This window comes from Saccoglossus kowalevskii, chromosome 14 (assembly GCF_978046115.1).
Source record: "Saccoglossus kowalevskii chromosome 14, keSacKowa6.1, whole genome shotgun sequence".
Classification (NCBI taxonomy): domain Eukaryota; kingdom Metazoa; phylum Hemichordata; class Enteropneusta; family Harrimaniidae; genus Saccoglossus; species Saccoglossus kowalevskii.
In genome coordinates this window covers 19,699,950-19,719,236 of record NC_140654.1, presented here as the reverse complement: position 1 = coordinate 19,719,236, position 19,287 = coordinate 19,699,950, and the positions used below count along the sequence as shown (strand labels likewise).

Genomic DNA, 19,287 nt, shown 5'->3' with positions numbered 1-19,287 from the left:
TATTATGACCAATATTTGTGTTCCCAAACTAAATCCTACTAAATCACCATTTAAGTATCTTGATAATAATTGTTATAAACCTTCAGCATTTGGGAGTTGACCTATGACCCAGGCCCAGGATGTCAATGGTGTTCAACATGGCTGCTTACGTAGGGTAATTTTGCGGCGTGGAGAGATACAAAGCTCAACGTTTTAAGATTATCTCTTGAGCCGTACCAGTTTAATAGTCTAGTAAAGACTGTTCGTATTCGGCGGTGATGTAAATTCACTATGAGCTCGAGAAATCGTGAGAGAATTGGAAAAATTAATGAATTGTCAAGTTTTATTTCTGAAAACAATCGGAGAATTGACAAATTATTGGCGGATCTGCAATGGGACAGAGACACACTCAAGGTAAGACGACAACGAATTTAGTCACGTTATTTGGAAGATTAATCATGTAATCTGACACGTCATTGTGTTCTGTACAATAAATGTCATAATTTACGGACATTGCGTGCGTGTGTGTGTTAGTGTGTGCGTTGGAAGGTACTAACGTTAGTACCTTCCATGGTGTGTGTTACTTAGCTGCAGTTCTGTAGCTCTAGATTTCGCTGGTGTCCCTTTATGGCGTTTTTTGTTGCATCGGTAGTTTGATTCGGTCGTCTACTGGTAATTGCGAAACCCTAGAATAGACGACCGAATCAGACTACCGATGCAACAGAAAACGCCAAAAACGGACACCAGCGAAACCCAGAGCTACAGAACTGCAGCTATGTGTTACTAGGTGGAGTGGGGTAGATTAGCCCTGCCTATAGTGATGTGTGTACAGGGATGAGTTCGGGTGTTAGATGCCCCCCCCCTCCCCACAGCCCTGCGTACCTTCATAGACAAAGTCCGGTCGCGCACAGGAGTTGGCGCGTAAGTTAAAAATAAGTAGTTTCCCAGCCGAAATCGATTGAAATGACGATATAGTTATCTGTAACAACCATTACAAAATTAATATCTGAAACTGAAATGTACGTACTTTTGTGATTCGGTATATTTTTAACTATCACCTTCGCAATTACCAAAACTTCAAAAAACTATAAAAAAAGAAATACTAGATTAAAATGAAAGAAAATAAATATACAAAGAAAAATGAAAAAAAAAAGCCAAAACTAGGATCTTATTTTAATCAGATTGGTACAGAGAAAACATCCACCAAAAGTTGTTGTTTTTAATTTAATTCACGTAGATGCTCATCTGTTTTCACTATTATGTTTTGAAAATTTTATTTGAAAAAAGTTGTACACAGGGAATTATTGCAAATAGATATTCCTATAATTCTGAAGAGAAAATAAAAAATTTTCAATACCATTTAAATTTGTTTATATCTTAAGTCAAGTGGGAATATTTGTTGGCATTTTGGTAGATTACCGTAAATTCACAATTTTGTTTTTTCTAAAACACATATTGTTTTTTTTTTCCCCTAGCAAATGTATCTTTTTAATTTTTATCTCCCAAAATGTTCACGCCCCAGGATTTCAAATGTCCACCCCTTAATTAAAAAACTAAAAACAAACAAGACTAAAACATGATTAAATATACCAATTTTGTTTTATTATTCAGAATACTGATGTTACCATGACAACATGCCCTGTGGATGAAAGTCACAGGGTACCATCTAAATCACTTGATAAACACAAAGAACTCTGTAGTTGGATTCAACAAGGTTACACAAGAGAAGACTATGTAAGTATACTATCCTATAGCACATACATTGGCTGGTAGTGTTGTGGGCTACAAATTGGCTTCTCTGTCTACCAAATTGATAAATTTTTGTTTTTGGAATAATAATTTTAAATTCATACCGATAAACATAAATAAATATTATGATGTTTGTATATAGTATCAGAGGTATATTACTTGGGGTATGCAAGTAGCGTGACATGATACCAAGATCCCGTTTCATTATTATTAATATTATTTTCTTTAGGATAACCAGTTGCCAAGTTCTCATTTTTACTATAAGGATTCTTTATCTGTAGTTCCTGTACTAATTGGTAAGTCTGTTGTTTCATTCATTCATGCATACATGTCATTAGTGGATTGAAGTAATAAATCAAAACGATCATATGACTCAATCCACCTATTTTGTGATTAAATTGTCTTGTGCAAAACATTGCTGTATTTTTTCAGCACAAGCCAGCTTTTGACTTCCTCTTGCAGCGCCATGCAAAAAAATAGAATGCGCTAAACTGTAAAGTGTCACCTTTGTTCGTCCAACCTTGCTTAAATGTTCATTTCATAAGGTGGCATCTCTGATATAGACGTACTTTAAATTAAAAAATGTTTTTAATTTGAATCAAAATATGAATGCAAGCCTAAAAAAAATGAAATACGAAATGGATTAGTTCGCATGTTATGTTATAGTTTTACCATAAACTTCAATCGCTCAGTTACAAATATTATTTTGAATTACAAATATGCAGATTACCAAATCAGAATGTGAATACCAATGTCGCCATCCACTTTGTGATTCTCTTTGGTCACTTATTATGGAATGTTTTATTTTATGCAGAAAGCCATCAAGTCATGGAATGGTCAGGATATACCTGGCATTTCTTTAAATTGTCAAAACAAGAACTGTACTGTGAAAGCAAACGCTATTTTACATCAGATACTCATTGTGTGGAAATCAAACACACTAGTGCAAATTTACTAAAGAGCATGCAAGGCACCCAAGGAGTCTATAAACTTTGTTTCCAAGTGGATAAGGGGTCCCTTTTTAGTCTATTTTGACCTTTTCAGAATGCAAGGGATTGTATTTTTGAAGTGTTGATTTAATGTGTAATATGTAGCAATGATAGTTCCATTTTACCATGATTTTGAATTAATTATATTTATGTATATTAATAATAAGTGGTATATTTCTGGTAAATTTGTTTCAAGGATCGTGTTTTTCACCAAGTTGGTGCATACTCGTATATATAAATAATAAAATGGATGATTGACGTCTTTACAGAAACAAATTTAACCATGTTTTGCTGTAAAGTCTAATCGTGCATCAAATTAATTTACAATCAGAAACATTAAAAACAGCAATATTGTAAACTCTGGTATCTAATTTTGCCATGATGTAACCCCAGGTACTGCAGTTTGGCAGTTTAATGTAGTATTTAACTTTGTGGAAATATTGTTTTGCAGATAAGACATTGCAGTCTCAGATTCTCTCATCAACACCAGGTAAGAACTAGTCACTGGACAATTTCTGTCACCAGATTTTCTTGCCCAAATTTGTTTACACTTTCACTTTTTTCTTGTATTCTTCAATATTTCTGGAGATTAACCCTAGTTTTGAAGCCAGCAAGCAAAATTTTAGTCAATTTTCAGATTTTACGGCTATTTTTGTCCCAATTTTGTAAAGCAAAGTGCATACTATAAACAGGACTATTTTGTGATTAAAAGAGAGAATTGGTGGTGAAAAGGTTAGACTTGCGTTAAAGCCCTAATTAAGTCAGGCGACCAGGTCATTAAGTTTTATTTATTAATGGTGTACATACATTCCCGATTTGTCACGCAATTTAATTTTTTGGACATAAAAATATTCAAATCACTGCTGTAGTATTTATAGACACATATATCCAATTTATGCTATTTAGAAACCTAAAAGTCAAAGAAAAATGGCTTGACTGGAACTTCATTGGATCTCTTTACAACAGTTTGACTTGAAAAGAAATAATCTCCATTGTTTTATGCTTATAAACCCTATACAGGGTTCTCCACGGTTTAAAAATTAAACAGGGCGCGCCAATGTGAAGTGGGCGTGGCACATTTGTAACGTGCATCATTGGCAAGGATGTTGAAAAATGGAAACCAAAAAATCTATTAATCTACATATTATTACATATGCATAACATATATTTATTATTACAAAATGAATAGGAATTTTGAAGAGCTATTATTAAGTAAACGTCAGCATATATATGGCCTTTAAGTGGCAGTAGTTTGATTTATACATGTATTGGTCCATGTGATGTATACGATGTGTGTACAATATAATGTTTCTTCAACAAGCACCATACATTGAATAAGTGGTTAAAATGTTCAAAACAGTGGTCATGTTTACAGTCATTTTTCTGGACTCCATAGTGGGAGCCAATATTGTATTACAATGTATATGATCAATCAATCAAACTATTTTGTAGTATTTAGCAGCAGTCTTCTCTTCATTAAAATGCATACCAGTCAAAGAAACGACGAGTTTTAGCAGTCAACATAAAAGAAAATTGCTATTGAAAATCAAGCAAGCACATGTAGTTAAGTTTATAGTCAGTCTTTGTAGGGATAGGACACCCTCCTTGCCAAATTCCTACAATACTGCAAAACACAGATGATACCATGGCCCTGGGGGAGGGCAGAAGCAAAATTAAAAGTTGTGACACGTTTCACTCTCATCATTGACATTAAAACATTTTCAATTTTTCAGCAATGGAAGATGGAATATTGTTTCTATGGTTGATGTTTGCAATACTTGTATCCTAACTTTGCATATCCTTGTCTGTTTTTAGTGAAAGTTTGTTCGTAAATTGCCAACATGATTTTTATAACATACCTATCATTGGAATATTCGAGTAGCCTTGTACTAGTTAAGTTCTATGAAAGGGGAAACAAAACTATGATATGTGTACTGAGTTTAGAATTGTTAGTGGTTTGACCATTACTTCATATGGTCGCTGCTGTCAATTCATAAATCATATCTTAAAAGTTGCATTCCCACTTTGCAAATATATAAAACATAAAAAAAAAACTTATATGTTGGAATGGTGTTAAACAATATGATATATTGAAAGTAGATATCCTGCCTTAACTTTCTTGTACTGGAGGGTCTTGTGTGTCAGACAAACATGCATACTGTACAATACAACTGATCTTTGAAACGAGCACATCCTCTTAACTTGGTGAGTGTCTAAAGTTCACAAATCTAACTTAATTCAAAGCGACTGTTAACATTTCTGAAGCTCATTTCTCATTCGCAATCTCAACATTTGATGGTGTGTATATTGGACAGGGGATGCTGCCTCACAGATTTTCTATTAAAGTAGAAATGCAACTTTACAAATCAATGATTTAGGTAACTGGCTATGAATTTTCAAATTAAAGAATTGGATGTAATTGTATTTTTGTACTCACAGAATTCAGAAAAGTTATTGGGTTAATCTGCCATAAGAAATAGATAACTATGGTTATCCCAAATTGCATTTTATTATATTTTAATATTTAATGTTTCACACAACATTTAGTTCACATAGACAACAATGTTTAATATAATCTTTTTATTTTCTGAACAACACTTTGCAAGAGATGACATCCTTGTCTTTCAAAGTATGATATCCAAATAACCAAACCTTGGTGATGTGAGTGGAATTTGAGTGAAAACCAATTCATTTTGAAATGCATACTCAGCTGGGTCAGCCTTCTAGTATTAGTGTGGTTTGACTCAATTTAATATTTCACTAACATTATTTGCTCTATGTGTGAAATAGTCAAGTTTTTACAATGCTTTCAAGAGAGTTTAATTATATCTGATTACCCAAATCATTGTTTTGACTCGTACATGTAGACTTCTCATGGAATATTTAGTTAATGTTAGATACCGAAGACCTCCTCCAAATCATTGTAAAAAACTTTATTTTAGTGAGAATTAATCAATTAATGTTAGATACCGAAGGCTGCCTCCAAATTATTGTAAAAAACTTTATTTTAGTGAGAATTAATTAATTAATGTTAGATGCCGAAGACCGCCTGCAAATTATTGTAAAAAACTTTATTTTAGTGAGAATTAATTTTCACTGAAAAGAATTATAAAATATGAGAAAAAGGTATATTCACTGGATTTTTTTTTCAGTTACATGTATCTTCATTTCAGCGAAACTGAATTTTTTCAAACCTTGGCATAAATGTTTAAAGATATACAGCACAGAAACATAGATTAAATGATCATAACTTCTCAACTCTCATGAGCCTAGGCAATCAGAAAGTACAGTTAGAAACTATCAGTGTAGGCAAAGCGGTCACTTTATATATGACATCATAATTTGACACAGCGCCCTCTGTGTTGAGTAAGTGAAAATCTGAATGGTATAAATATGTTTGTTTTGTTTTATTTTTTCTGATCCCCGCTGAAGACTTTCAAATTCCACATTTTTGTACATATACATGTATATACTGTCTATGTAACTCTATATATGTATTTGACTTGCAGGTAGCAATGTGAAAGATGTAGCAAAGACAAATCATAGAGCAGAGTTGGATTTGACTTGCCAGGAAAGAGTTGCTATTTATGACTATGTAGTGGATAAAGCCAAAAAAATGAACAAGAAGAGTGTGTCAGTCTCACAGTTAGAATTTGACCATGCAGCTATGAACCAAGGTTGGTGATAGAATGTATTGAAACAGTCACAGATGCATTGTTGCTTTTTTTAGCTCTTTTGAGTGGAGCTTATCATTTGAGTGATTGTCCATCGTCATCCATGTCAACTTTATACTTTTTCAACTTCTTCTTGAAAACTACAATGCTGAATGCTTTGATACTTGGTGTATATGTACCTTTGGTAGACCTTTCTGATTTTGTTCATTTTGTAATGATATAATCAATTCTCTAATTTTGATGAATATTTTTGTCATTTTTGGTAAAAAGTGATATTTTTGAATTCTTGTTGAAACAGCAAGTCTGGTTGCTTTGATACTATACATATTTTATAATGATATCTTAATTTCTTTAATTGAAATGTGTATTGCTAACAGCAGAGCTATCTCAGCCGAAAGGTTGCTTGTTTAGAGAACAGATTCTATATGGCAGACTGGCAGCCATTTAGTTTTCTCGCAATGTCCATAGTAGTTGCCAATTATGTTCAAAGCTAGCATAGATACAGCGTATCATCAGATACTCGTGTACTTTTAGTTGCTTTTTTGTCTGCAATTTTGCTCAACAAATCATTAAAGCTGCACTCCAACCTTTGTATGATCTGCAGAAACCCCTGTAAAGATTGTAAGGGCTTTAGGATTTACAGTTCATAAAAATCTAATCCAACAAAATCTTGAAATCGTCTTTTGTGATTATAACAATGAAAATCATTTTTGATTCTGTGATTCCAAAAACATATTTCTGACATGCCTTCTTTGTCTTGGGACGTGTACACATGCACTCCCATATGTCATGATTTAACAATTTATTGTAAGATTGGTATCACTGATCATGATGTTATCATGCAATTTATATTTTTCAGTGCTCTATTTGTTTTTTGGCCAAATTGTTGCCATGGTTTTGCAGTATTCATTTTTTGTGTCATTATCAGAGATTCATGAAAATTATGTGATGATAGTCTTGACAAATACTGCAATCTGTTTCCATAGATTCTGATGCAAAGTCAAAAAGTAAATCCAAGCTTGAAATCCTGGCTGAATTGAGAGACTACAAGCGAAGACGACAGAGTTACAGAGGAAAGAATGTACACATTACAAGGAAGTCCAACACAGAGGTACAGGTTATTGCTTACATACATTCATGCATGTATTACTGTAAAATTCACTACGTTCAATTACCCACCATAGAATCCGGTCATTCAAAATGACTATTTTGAACTGTAGGCATTAATCAGCGATTCTGCCGGTGACAGAGAAATAGAATCTAGGTCAGGGGATGCCCCATGATTCTTTTACTGTTACGTCACGAACCCACGTGACCGAGGCCACATGGCAGCGGCATAGACGACCGTACAATCACTCTTCTTTCATCTCCGCCTCGTCGGGAATGATTCTGAGCGGCTCTGCCTGGCTCGTTTATTTTTTCCTGTCCAGGTTTCTAGCGTGGGTCATTGCTGCAGATGCGGCATCCGACATTCTAGTTGGTAATATAAGTTTTTCTTGTCTTTTTACCCTTGTGTCGTTTTCCCCTTTGTGTGTTATGCTTTTCCACAACAAAGAAATTAAAACCCGGCGCCACCACGTAACCACTTGTTGGTTTCATGGCGGCACCTTTTACAACCGTATTTCGTTTCCCTCATGCATGTCGTCTTTTATTTACAATGTATTTGGAAATGGATAGATGCACTGGCAACGCCAGAAGCTCGCCGCCGCTGTTATCCCCTCAGTTTTTGAGGCGGGTCTGCTACCATTGTACACAGAACTTGCAGGACTGGAACCTACATGCTGAATGCTACCGATGTATTACTTGCGTACGGGGTTCGGGCGTCTGCCCAAGTATTTGCAATAACTGGGGTTCTGAAGCCTGGGATTCTTTCCAGCAGTTTGTAAAGATTGCCGAGACTGACCGCGTTGCTCGCTCACGAAAAGGTCGCGCGGCAGGTAGAACCGGCATAGGTATGGGTGACTTGTGCGTTGGCATGAGTGAGAAGTCCACGCGCTCGGCTACCCGTACTCGTACTGGGTTATCAAGCAAAAGGCCTGATGGTGGAGGAACCGACGTATTTCGGTCTTCCCCTCGCTGATCGGAGGGCATCTGCACAGTCTGTTTTTTCAGGCAGTGGGTTACCCGACTTTTCCGGCAACAGCGAGAATGTGCCCCTAGAGGTTTTTCCTCCTATGGGGCCCACCCAGGGTCCCGTTGTGGAACCATCCTCGCACGGCGCCAGTTTTGCTGCTGAAATAAAGGCATTGGTCGAAGGTCTGTCGGGGCAGATTGCGTCCCTGGCAGGCCGGGTAGACCAAATGCAGTCGGAGCGAGCTGTCTCCACTGCGGCCTCTCAGCCAGCAAGCAGGAAGAAACATAGAAAGCACCGTTTGCATTCTAGACTAGTCTCTTCCGGAGAACCCCCGTTCCAGCCGTGACCCCTCCGCTAGCTTGGGGGAGGCCAAGGCTCAAGCTAGTGACACCGGGTCTCCTCGGTGACCTCGGACACGAAACACCAACGGGGATGCTGGTAGCCAAGACTCCGTTCTCTGACTCGGTAAGCCACGCCATTGGGGTGATGCAGAATATTATCAGTCCAGGTGACACAATGTATATTCCCCCACCATCAATCCTAAAGCAATCACTCACGGTCGCTTCTACGCTGATGGGATCGCAGGCGCTGGGATCCAGATTGACCCCACCTGCACGTCTCCCCTGGTCCACCCGAGCTCTGAGCGTGACGGACGGCGCGCAGACCGTGTTGAGGGACGATCATTGGTCAGCTGTAGAGGAGGTAACGCCAAAAGCCCCAGGCTGGGGTAATCTTTTGCATAACCCCTTTCGCTGGACCAAACGCTACCCTATCGGGGCAATTTCGGATTCGGACCCCAATTCGAGGGATGAAACCAGAAGCCCCCGACTGGACCCCAAGGCTCCTTCCCCAGACCCCTGTACCACAAATTTGCTAACTGGGTAAAGGGGGACGGCCGCGCTTCATGGTCATTCTCATTGACCCAGTCTGAGACTATCCAACACGCCCTGAGGGCAGAGTTGCGACCCATCAATTTCCTAGAATTCGTGGCCGCCACACTGGAGCACATTCTTGTGCGCGCCCAGGACTCTGAGACCTCAGACGCAGAATGCACCCGCCTCCTAGACCAGGTGAGATGGGCTTATGTTTAGCAAGGGATCAGGCTACGACTTGGTAACCCCAGTGATCCCCGGGGAAGCTCACCTCACGGAAGAAGAGAGACCCCCCCTTTTGCAACCGCCGAACCCATGGCCACAGATCTCTGTCGCACGCAGATTGCGCCGGTGCATTCCGGCTTGGAGGCAGCGGGTAACAGATCCCTGGACCCTCCAGGTGGTGGTGACACTCGGTTACACAATACCACTGACATCTCCACCGGCCCTGTCAGTGTCCCCACTGTTGGGGGCACTGCCAGGGGATCCCCACAAGGCGGAAGCAATCAGACAGGAAGTAGACAGTTTGCTAAAAAAGGGCGCCATACACAGAATAGTTCAGCCGGTGCTAAGTCCGGGCTTCTACTCAAATGTATTCGTAGTACCCAAAGCTACAGGCAGCTGGCGTCCGGTTCTGGACCTAAGCAGACTAAATCAGTAGGTGCTTCTCGATCGGTTCCGTATAGAGACACCATCCAGTGTCCTACTCTCCATCCACCGGTTCGACTGGCTAGCCTCTTTTGACTTATGTGATGCATACCTGCACATACCGATGCACCCAGCGAGTTGCCCTCTCCTTCGATTCGCCCACCTGAGCCAAGTATTTGAATTTCGGGTGCTCCACTGCTGCTCCACCAAATGTCGGTACACATCAATCCGTATCTAGACGACTGGTTGTTACACAACCCAGACAAGGGGTTATTAGCCAGACAAGTAAGGCTAACGCAGGATTTACTCCACCAGTTGGGCTTCCTAGTAAATAATAAAAAGTCCCATCCCGACCTGACTCAACAGTTGGTGTTTCTGGGCATGGAATTCGACACCGAGGTAGGCCTGGTTCGCCCATCTGAAGCACGTCGCCTAGCGCTAAGCAACCTAGCAGAACGCCTAGTCACCGTTCCCTCAGTGTCCCTCCGAGAACTAATGCGGCTCATCGGAATGATGACCTCCGTTCGAAGGGTTGTTCCCCAGGCTGCTCTATGCAACCGCTCGGTCCAACGCTTGTTATTGGAACACCGAGCTCCCCTACAGGAATTAGAGTATTGATCCCGGACCAAGCGAAGGAAACCCTGTCCTGGTGGTCGTCACTGACCAACCTCGGGCAGGGGGTCCCCTTGGACCCACTCATCACAGCTATGACCAAGGGTGGGGAGCGCATCTATTGGACAAACATGCCCAAGGAATATGGCCCCCGCATTGGTTCAACTGGCTCGAGCTGAAAGCAGTGCGCCTAGCACTATTACGCTTTCTACCCAAAGTCCTGTTCGCACAGACAACACAGCGGTGGTCTCCTATATCAACAATGAGAGGGGAGGGCGTTGTCGGTCCTAGCAGAGCAAGTTCTCCTTTGGTGCCTGGAATACAATGTGGAGCTAACCGCACACCACCTTCCAGGGGTGAGGAACGGTCTGGCAGGCGCCCTTTCGAGGCAGCTCCGTCTCCAGAACACGAAGTGGCAGATACCCCAGTGGGTAGCCTCCAGGCTGTTTCGACTGTGGGACGGTCCAAAGATAGACCTGTTTGCCGCACCTCAGAACGCCAAGCTCCTGACGTACATAACACTCCCGCCGACACCAGGAGCCATGGCCGTGGACGCCTTATCGATCCTGTGGTCCCACATGGATGCGTACGCCGTTTCTCCCTTCCCGCTAATTCACTGTGTACTGGAGAATCTTCGACAAAAGCCCACCTGCATATTAACTCTGGTGGCACCCAATTGGCCGACCAAGGCCTGGTTTCCGCTCCTGCTGGAAATGATAGTCGAAACACCAGTAGTGCTTCCGGGCTTACCTGACTTGCTGTCCCAACCGGTCGGCGCACTGCCAACAAGCCCAGCAGTGTACCACTTACACGCATGGAGGCTCTCAGTAAACTCACGCAGACGAAAGGTCTATCTAAGTGAGCTGCCAACGTCCTGGCCAGGGCGAACAGGGATACCACCAACGCTGCCTACGACTCGAAATGGCAAGCATACACTCATTGGTGTAGTGGAAGGGAGATTGACCCATGCCATCCCTCTATCGGCCAGGTAGCAGACTGCTTTGTCCACTTGTTTGACGAAGTAGGTTTGTCCTACGCAGCGATCGTTGGCTACAGGTCAGCCTTGTCCCCCACCATAGAGAACTCTTTGGGGTCAAGTCTAGCCGATTGGCCTATTATTAAGAGACTGTTTACTGCTTTCCATAATCAGAGGCCGAGGACCCGTACAAGGGAACCGCCCAATTGGGATCTGTCGGTTGTTTTATCAGCCCTAGGCAGACCACCTTTCGAGCCCCTCTTTTCAGCACCACTCAAGTTTTTGATGTGGAAAACAGTCTTCCTACTGGCCCTCACCTCAGGTAGGCGCCGGTCAGAGCAAGGCGCACTGTCCTTCGCAGACGGTTGCGCCGCCTTTATGGACGATCAAGTTGTACTAAAGACACGAATCGGGTTTCTCACCAAAAACCAAATCCCAGGACAAGATCCTCAACCGATTGTCATCCCCCGGCTGTCAAATATATTGCTGGTCCGGAGGATCAGGAGGAATTGCTTCTCTGCCCGGTCCGAACGTTGAGTTCCTACGAGAACCGTACCAGGTTTTTCAGACGGGGAACCAAACACATGTTTTTGTGTTATGGCCCTGGCAAACAGGATAAGCGGGCCTCTCCGACTTCCATCTCCAGGTGGATTACTGCGACTGTACTGGAGGTCTATAATACACTATCCTCCTCAACACAGACCTTGCAGAGACACCAAGTACGAGCACATGAGGTCCGTGCGATTGCTAACTCACTAGCGCTAGCGTCAGGTGCCCCCTCGAACACATTCTGAGGGCAGGCTTCTGGAAAACGTAAAACCTCTTCATTAACTACTATCTAAGAGACACTCAATCTATTGAGCAGGGTCTCTTCAGGCTAGGCCCCGTCGTAGCTTTGATTACCGACCCAGCCTGAACGACCACAGGGAACCCTGCGCATAGGCGATATGTCAGTCTCTGCATTCTTGCGGACGAATTGTCTGTACCACTAGCACTTCATGGAAGCTCCCAGGTTTCGCTTTTTTCGACCTACGCCCTCATGCGAACTTTTTCGGTCCTTACTTTTCATCATTTTTCTGTTTGCTCGTAAAACCCGCCACCTATCGGCGTCTGACTCTGCCTACAGTTCAAAATAGTCATTTTGACTGACCGGAGTCTATGGTGGGTAATTAAACGTAGTGAATTTAGGCAGAGGGTTCTCCGAACCTGCCTATTCACATAGTTCATACCCACCATAGACTCCGGGTCCCCTCCAACCACCCCACTCTTTCCGTAGCATTGTTCGGAAAGAAAGGAACCAGAGTGATTGTACGGCCGTCTATGGCGCTGCCATGTGGCCTCGGTCACGTGGGTTCGTGACGTAAGGGTAAAAGAATCTTGGGGTCATGGGGGCTTCCCCTGACCTAGATTCTATCTCTCCGTCACCGGCAGAATCGCTGATTAATGCCTACAGTTCAAAAAAGTCATTTTGACTGACCAGAGTCTATGGTGGGTATGAACTATGTGAATAGGCGGGTTCGGAGAACTCTCTGCCTAAATCTGTATTAGAAACCATGGCTTCTATTAAAATGGTACAATGCAACAGAGAGGATGTGGCTTCTATTAGAGCATTTACACATATGAGAAATGATGAATTTTTGATTCTCAACTTTTCAAAAAAATTGGGTGCGACTTCTATTAGGGATGTGGCTTCTAATACAGATTTTATGGGTACTAAGCAAACCATTTTTTATTTCATCCCAAAATACATTTGAAACTGTGTGAAATTGTCCTTTAACTTACCTGGCTTATGTGTGCCCAGCTTTTTAAATGGCCACTGCACAATTTAATCAGGTACAATATTTCATTAGACAGGCAAAATTTCTAAAACCTATCCAACTTTGATTAAAAATGACATGTAAATATCAAAATATCCATAAATAATCAAGAAAAAATCAATTGCAATTTTGTGGTTATAGACTAGAGACTTTTTTTTTCGTTTCGATAAAGATTTTCGGCAGGCACTTCTATTTTTTGGCTAAAACCCTGATGTCTGAGAAACTTTTTTGTGATTGTATCAAACATGGTCACTGATACATTGTACATCCTGAAATTTCCTTTATGTTGTGTTGTAGTTTAGTTCAAAATGTATATCCAGTTACTAATTATTATTAGCATCCATAACCTTTCCAGATTTTGTGTATATGTAGCATAGTGTCTTATGTATGCCATTTTTTTCAATGATGTAACAGGGACTATGTCATTTATAATGAAATTTTTTTTCCAGGTGATGAGAGAAATCATTGAAAGTCATATGCAAATGTTAACTGATATTAATAAAGATAATGACAAATCAAGGTATGTTGGAACATTGAAGCAATAGTAGCTGTGATTTTGAACATTTTTTGTTCAAATTTAACCACGTGAAGGTCACAAAATTTTACTGCAAAATTGCATGGCCAAAGTGACCTTACACAAGGCTACAGACATCAGTCATTATAATGGAGTTTGTAGAAAATTTTGACACACGACACACACTATTTGTTTGTGCAAAAAATGGTGGTAAAATATGTAATGGAGGGTTTTCGGTAAATTAAAAACAGTAACCACTGAACTGTTTAAAATAATTCTGGTCGTATTGAATGAAGCGTTATGATGAGTGCCCCCAAGGACAGATAGGCTGCAGTCTTTTGAATAAGGTAGGCCAAAAGGACACCAGCTGTTATATAATTTGAATTGAATTTGTTGACATTGATTTTTCTTGGCATTACGTAAAGCCTGCAACAATTTTGTTGAGTTTATCCATGTGTCAATCATTAGTATTTTCAACATTGGAATCAGCATTTCTTCAATTTTGGCGTAAAAGGTAAGGTACTGTTCATCACAGACTGCTTTATACAAGTACCATTACAATGTTTTTACCGATCCTAATAAACCAGGCATGGTGAAAAGTATGCAGCACTGCCATCCTGGGGAGAACACTGACATAGAGTGTCATTAAAAGCTCACAATTCTATGAAGAGTGCCCTCTATAGTCAGACTAGGGATATGTTTTTTCCAAAAAATTGAATTGTGTGAAGGGCTCAATTTAAAAACCAATGATGCTAGACTTAAAACCATCGTTGACATAAACGCTCAATTTGCATAAATCTAGAAATCATGAATCAGTTGCTTGTGAATCTAATTGTTTGTTTTTTTCAGATTATATAATTGGTTTATTCAGTGTATTTTAGGAAGTTTATAGATTGGTTATGTCTATAGGTGATGATTCTTGGACAACTGATGATGGAACCAGACTGTTGTTGTAAACTGTTGAGTTGTTGGTATGCTTCATATAATGAATTTTATTATTCCATTTGTTTACAGGAATTCTGAAGAAGTTGGTACTTCACATCGCAGTAGATCGAGCAGTCCATCACAGTATGGGAAATCACATGATACAAGTTCTTGCCAGAGTAGGTATTCAAAAGAACATACTTATGGGGAGTCTTTACGAACTGACAGGGATAGACATAGGGTCTACAAAGACAGGGAACGGGATAAACGCAAGTCTTATGGTAACGAACATAAGCGAAATAGTAACGAGTTGGAGCATAAGAGCAAACGTTATTATACAGATGATAAAGAAAAAGACAGTCCTAGTTCGTACGCTAGTGATAAAGAAGACAGCAGTCGGAATTTATACACAAGTGATGTAGAACGCACTAGTCGGAGTTCGCATCGTGATGCAGATCGTAAAAAGTATAGACATAAAAGAAAACATGAACATGATGATGATGATGACAAACGTCACAGACGTAAACACAAAAAGTCTAGGGATTAGATTGGTCTGATGTGGATTTTGTAAGGAAATTGAATTGGCATGTGCTTAGGCAGAATGAAGTGTTGGTGGAATAGTGTGCCCTCTATGTTACTTTTGAGAATGACTACACAAAATGGCCACCATATAACGTAAAACAGAGTATACTGTAAATCATTTCTCAACATTTGCCGATTTGCAAAAGTCGTTGCTGTATTTAAGGTTTCAAGTGAAATTTTCATTGCTACAAAATTTGTGGATGTTCCTGGATTCACATACGTTTGTTTTAAAATATTAAAGTGAGAGGGTCGTCACCTGCGCACGCACAGGAATTGAGTCACAAGCTAAAAATGAAAAGGCTCATGGGTAGAAGCTTGTTTGTAAACAATGACCAGCTATGGCCATCTGACACATGCGCAGGTGACAACTCCCTCGCTTTAAAGCATTTTACAGTAATTTAGCCAGTATTCAGTTATAATGTACTATGTATTCTCATACATGTATATAAGCCCCAATATTTGTAAATATTGCAAATTCAGTGAGTGTCCAATGATGTATGAAATTCCATATGAATTTTTCTTATTATGCATTGTTTCGGAATTTGTTCAGTAGATGTCCAATAATGCATTGTTCATATGCTCAGTATATGCAAAATTTGACTTTCTCTCCCATAATGCATTGTCCATATGCTCAGTAACATGCTCAGTAGATGCAAAATTTGACTTTCTCTCCCATAATGCATTGTCCATATGCTCAGTAACATGCTCAGTAGATGCAAAATTTGACTTTCTCTCCCATAATGCATTGTCCATACGCTCAGTAACATGCTCAGTAGATGCAAAATTTGACTTTCTCTCCCATAATGCATTGTCCATATGCTCAGTAACATGCTCAGTAGATGCAAAACTCTTTCTCTCCCATAATGCATTGTTCATGCGCTCAGTAACATGCTCGGTAGAGGCAAAACTCGACTTTCTTTCCCATAATGCATTGTCCATACGCTCAGTAACATGCTCAGTAGATGCAAAGCTCAACTTTCTTCTCATAATGCATTGTTCATATGCTCAGTAACATGCTCAGTAGATGCAAAACTCTACTTTCTCTCCCATAATGCATTATCCATACGCTCAGTAACATGCTCGGTAGATGCAAAACTTGACATTTAAACTCAAACTCTTACATATTTCAACTTGCACAATTACATGGGAGGTTCTGCTTACCTCTACTGTCTGTATTATTGTATAAAATGAACACAACCAATACACATATATGATTAATCATTTAATTCCCTAGAATCAAGCTTAAAACTTACATAAAAAACAGATGAAAAAACTCTGAAATGTTCTGCCATGAAACGCCAGTCCTGAAAAGCAGCAAAGTCTTCATCGTGTATCTAACATACTTCACATAAATGAAAGATTAAAAGATTTTTTCACAGAAAAAATGGGAAGAAAAGGAAATTAAAATTTTATTGTCTGTAAAAACTTCTGTCAATGTCATACTTAAATTAACAAAATTAATATTCACATGCTTTTTTTTTTTTTGAGACTATAGCACAATTTGGCTTAGAGGGAACACTGGAACATGTGCTGTTATGGATGTCTTGTGCCATCAATACAGTTACCATTGTGGCAATTTAATGTTTAAGATAAGATGTAAAAACTGGTTTCAATAAATTCTTATATTCAAAATAATCTTATAAAGACTGCTATTGTTAAACTTGTACAGTTCACAGCAACTGCTTTTATATCAATAAAACAATAAAATCAATGTTCATGACTGCGTCAGTAATTTTTGTCATGATTGTTCAGATTTATAGACCAAACCCTTGACAAACTAGATATGGACCCCTACCCCCTCTCTCAATCAAGGATGACAATATCTCACAAGGTTTTACATACAGATCATGAAAACCTCTGTAAAAACATGCCACCATAGAACCCCCCCCCCCCCCATTTCAGCTACTGTAAAATGTTTTATTTTAGCTATTAATTTTCACAGAAAAGACTTTAGGTGTTTTGTATGGAATTAATTTTCACTTATTTTTGACAAGTTGAATGTATTATATAGAAAAAAAGGTATATTCGCTGGATTTTATTTTCACTGAATCATCCTTTCAGCGAAAATAGCGAAAATTAATTCCAAGTGAAAATAAAGTATTTTACAGTCTCCAATATGCAACCAAAACACTATACCTTTGCTCGTAGAAATGTATTTGTTAATCGTAAGTCTGTGGAAGTCATTATTTTTTTTTCATAAAGTGATTCTCAACTACGTATAGCATTAAGAATACATTGTACTAATCTATTTTTATTGGCAGAATATTTTTAACTTGAGATTATTTACAGAAGATTGTCAATATAAAAATGATGTAGGCCTACTATCAATTTAACACATTCACATTTTTAATCAATTAAATAACAGGAAAATGTTGGTAAAAATTCATAGAAAGTCTAGTTTTACAGCTTTGTACGAGACTAACTTCTCAAATTATTGACAACTGCTACCCCTTCCTCATAAGTTGTGTATCCTCGGGGGCGGAGCTACGTCACGGACGTTCTACGTTGCTAAGACGCGCATCACTGTACATGCATTTCTATGGGCTTTGTGCGTGCTGCTGTGGAACGCCGGTGGAGCCGTTGAAAACCCGAGAAAACAACACAAACTCAACTTTGAAGTAATCCTAAACAACCAAATTCATATATGTTACACACGTTGGGCTAATCTTGTTACACTGTTCAGGGGAGTCTCGACAACCATCGCAAAGTACCGTTTTTTGCGAGTTTTTGGCCTTTGTTTTCACCGTGAGGGTTGCCAGGCGGTAGAAAATGCCCGGATGTCCACCCCCGAGGATACAGTGAAAATACAAATGGCCTTATTATGGAAGAGCGCCCTCTATCACTAATCATTTTATGCAGGCATGAAAGTTGTGAAGAATCCTGTAGTGTCAGAGTGGCAATATTAATAATCTTTTTTTTTTTTCCAACATCAATTGTAAACTCTAATTTTGCAAAACAGAAATAAATACAGGGACATTCACTAGGGTTGAACAAAAACACCAACTTTCATGAAAGTTAGTTGTTACGAATGCCTTCATTCAATTGATTGATTCATTGCAATTGATAGCATCGCAATAATTTATCAACTGTGCCATATAAAAACATGAAGTTTTGAACTTTGCCATTACAAGGACATGCTACAAATGTTTCCTCTTCTCACTTTCTTTAATCTACTCGCACCATCTTTTTGCATTCAATGTCATTGCCTTTTCGGAAAAACATCAATATGAATTTGCGTCTTTTATCATCCAAACAGATGAGCTGGAGGAGTCAATTTTTTTTTATTTTATGCTGGTAATATTTCTACAATAGACAAGTTTACTGTGACTCTGTGTACAGTTGAAGTGAAATGGGATGTGTAGTATTTAATAATTGAAATCATTGTAAGTTATTCATAATTGCACAAGAGGTTTTGAAAGTGATATTCTCAAAGTATTTATGTATGTAAAACTGCACCTGTTTTACACATCTTTGAGTCCCTTCCATCAATCCTTTGAATGTTACCCCCCCCCCCCATTTTAGTCATCAATATATTTCCCTAATCAGTTTGCTAATCAAGTGGTAATCAATTTCCATTGGTTACATGCACATTTAAAAAAAATAAATTATAGAACAAATTCTGCCTGTGCATTTTATGAAAGGTGACAATGAAGTTGAATATAGCATTCAGAAGGTTAACTTTTTCACCACCAAACTTGCTCACCCAAATAATTCTGCACTTTTTCTTTGTATTCTTCAATATTTTGGGGAATGAACCCTAATTTTAGAACCAACAGACAAAATTTTAGTCAATTTTCAGTTTTTACTAAAAAAAAATGGCTTTTGTCCCAACCTTGTGAAAAAATGTACAGACTATAAACAGGACTATTTTGTGAAT

At 39.3% G+C, this 19,287-nt stretch overlaps 1 protein-coding gene across 1 annotated transcript; it reads left to right on the top strand.

Moving 5' to 3' along the window:
- The first annotated feature begins 118 nt into the window (after positions 1-118).
- LOC102801382 (U11/U12 small nuclear ribonucleoprotein 48 kDa protein-like) lies at positions 119-17,125 on the top strand. The gene is made up of 8 exons (XM_085508012.1): positions 119-393; positions 1,591-1,713; positions 1,958-2,024; positions 3,169-3,207; positions 6,227-6,394; positions 7,378-7,502; positions 13,840-13,910; positions 14,919-17,125. Exons 1-8 carry the CDS (start codon positions 271-273, stop codon positions 15,373-15,375), a joined length of 1,173 nt encoding a protein of 390 aa, XP_085364138.1. The 5' UTR covers positions 119-270; the 3' UTR covers positions 15,376-17,125.
- Positions 17,126-19,287: the final 2,162 nt, after the last annotated feature.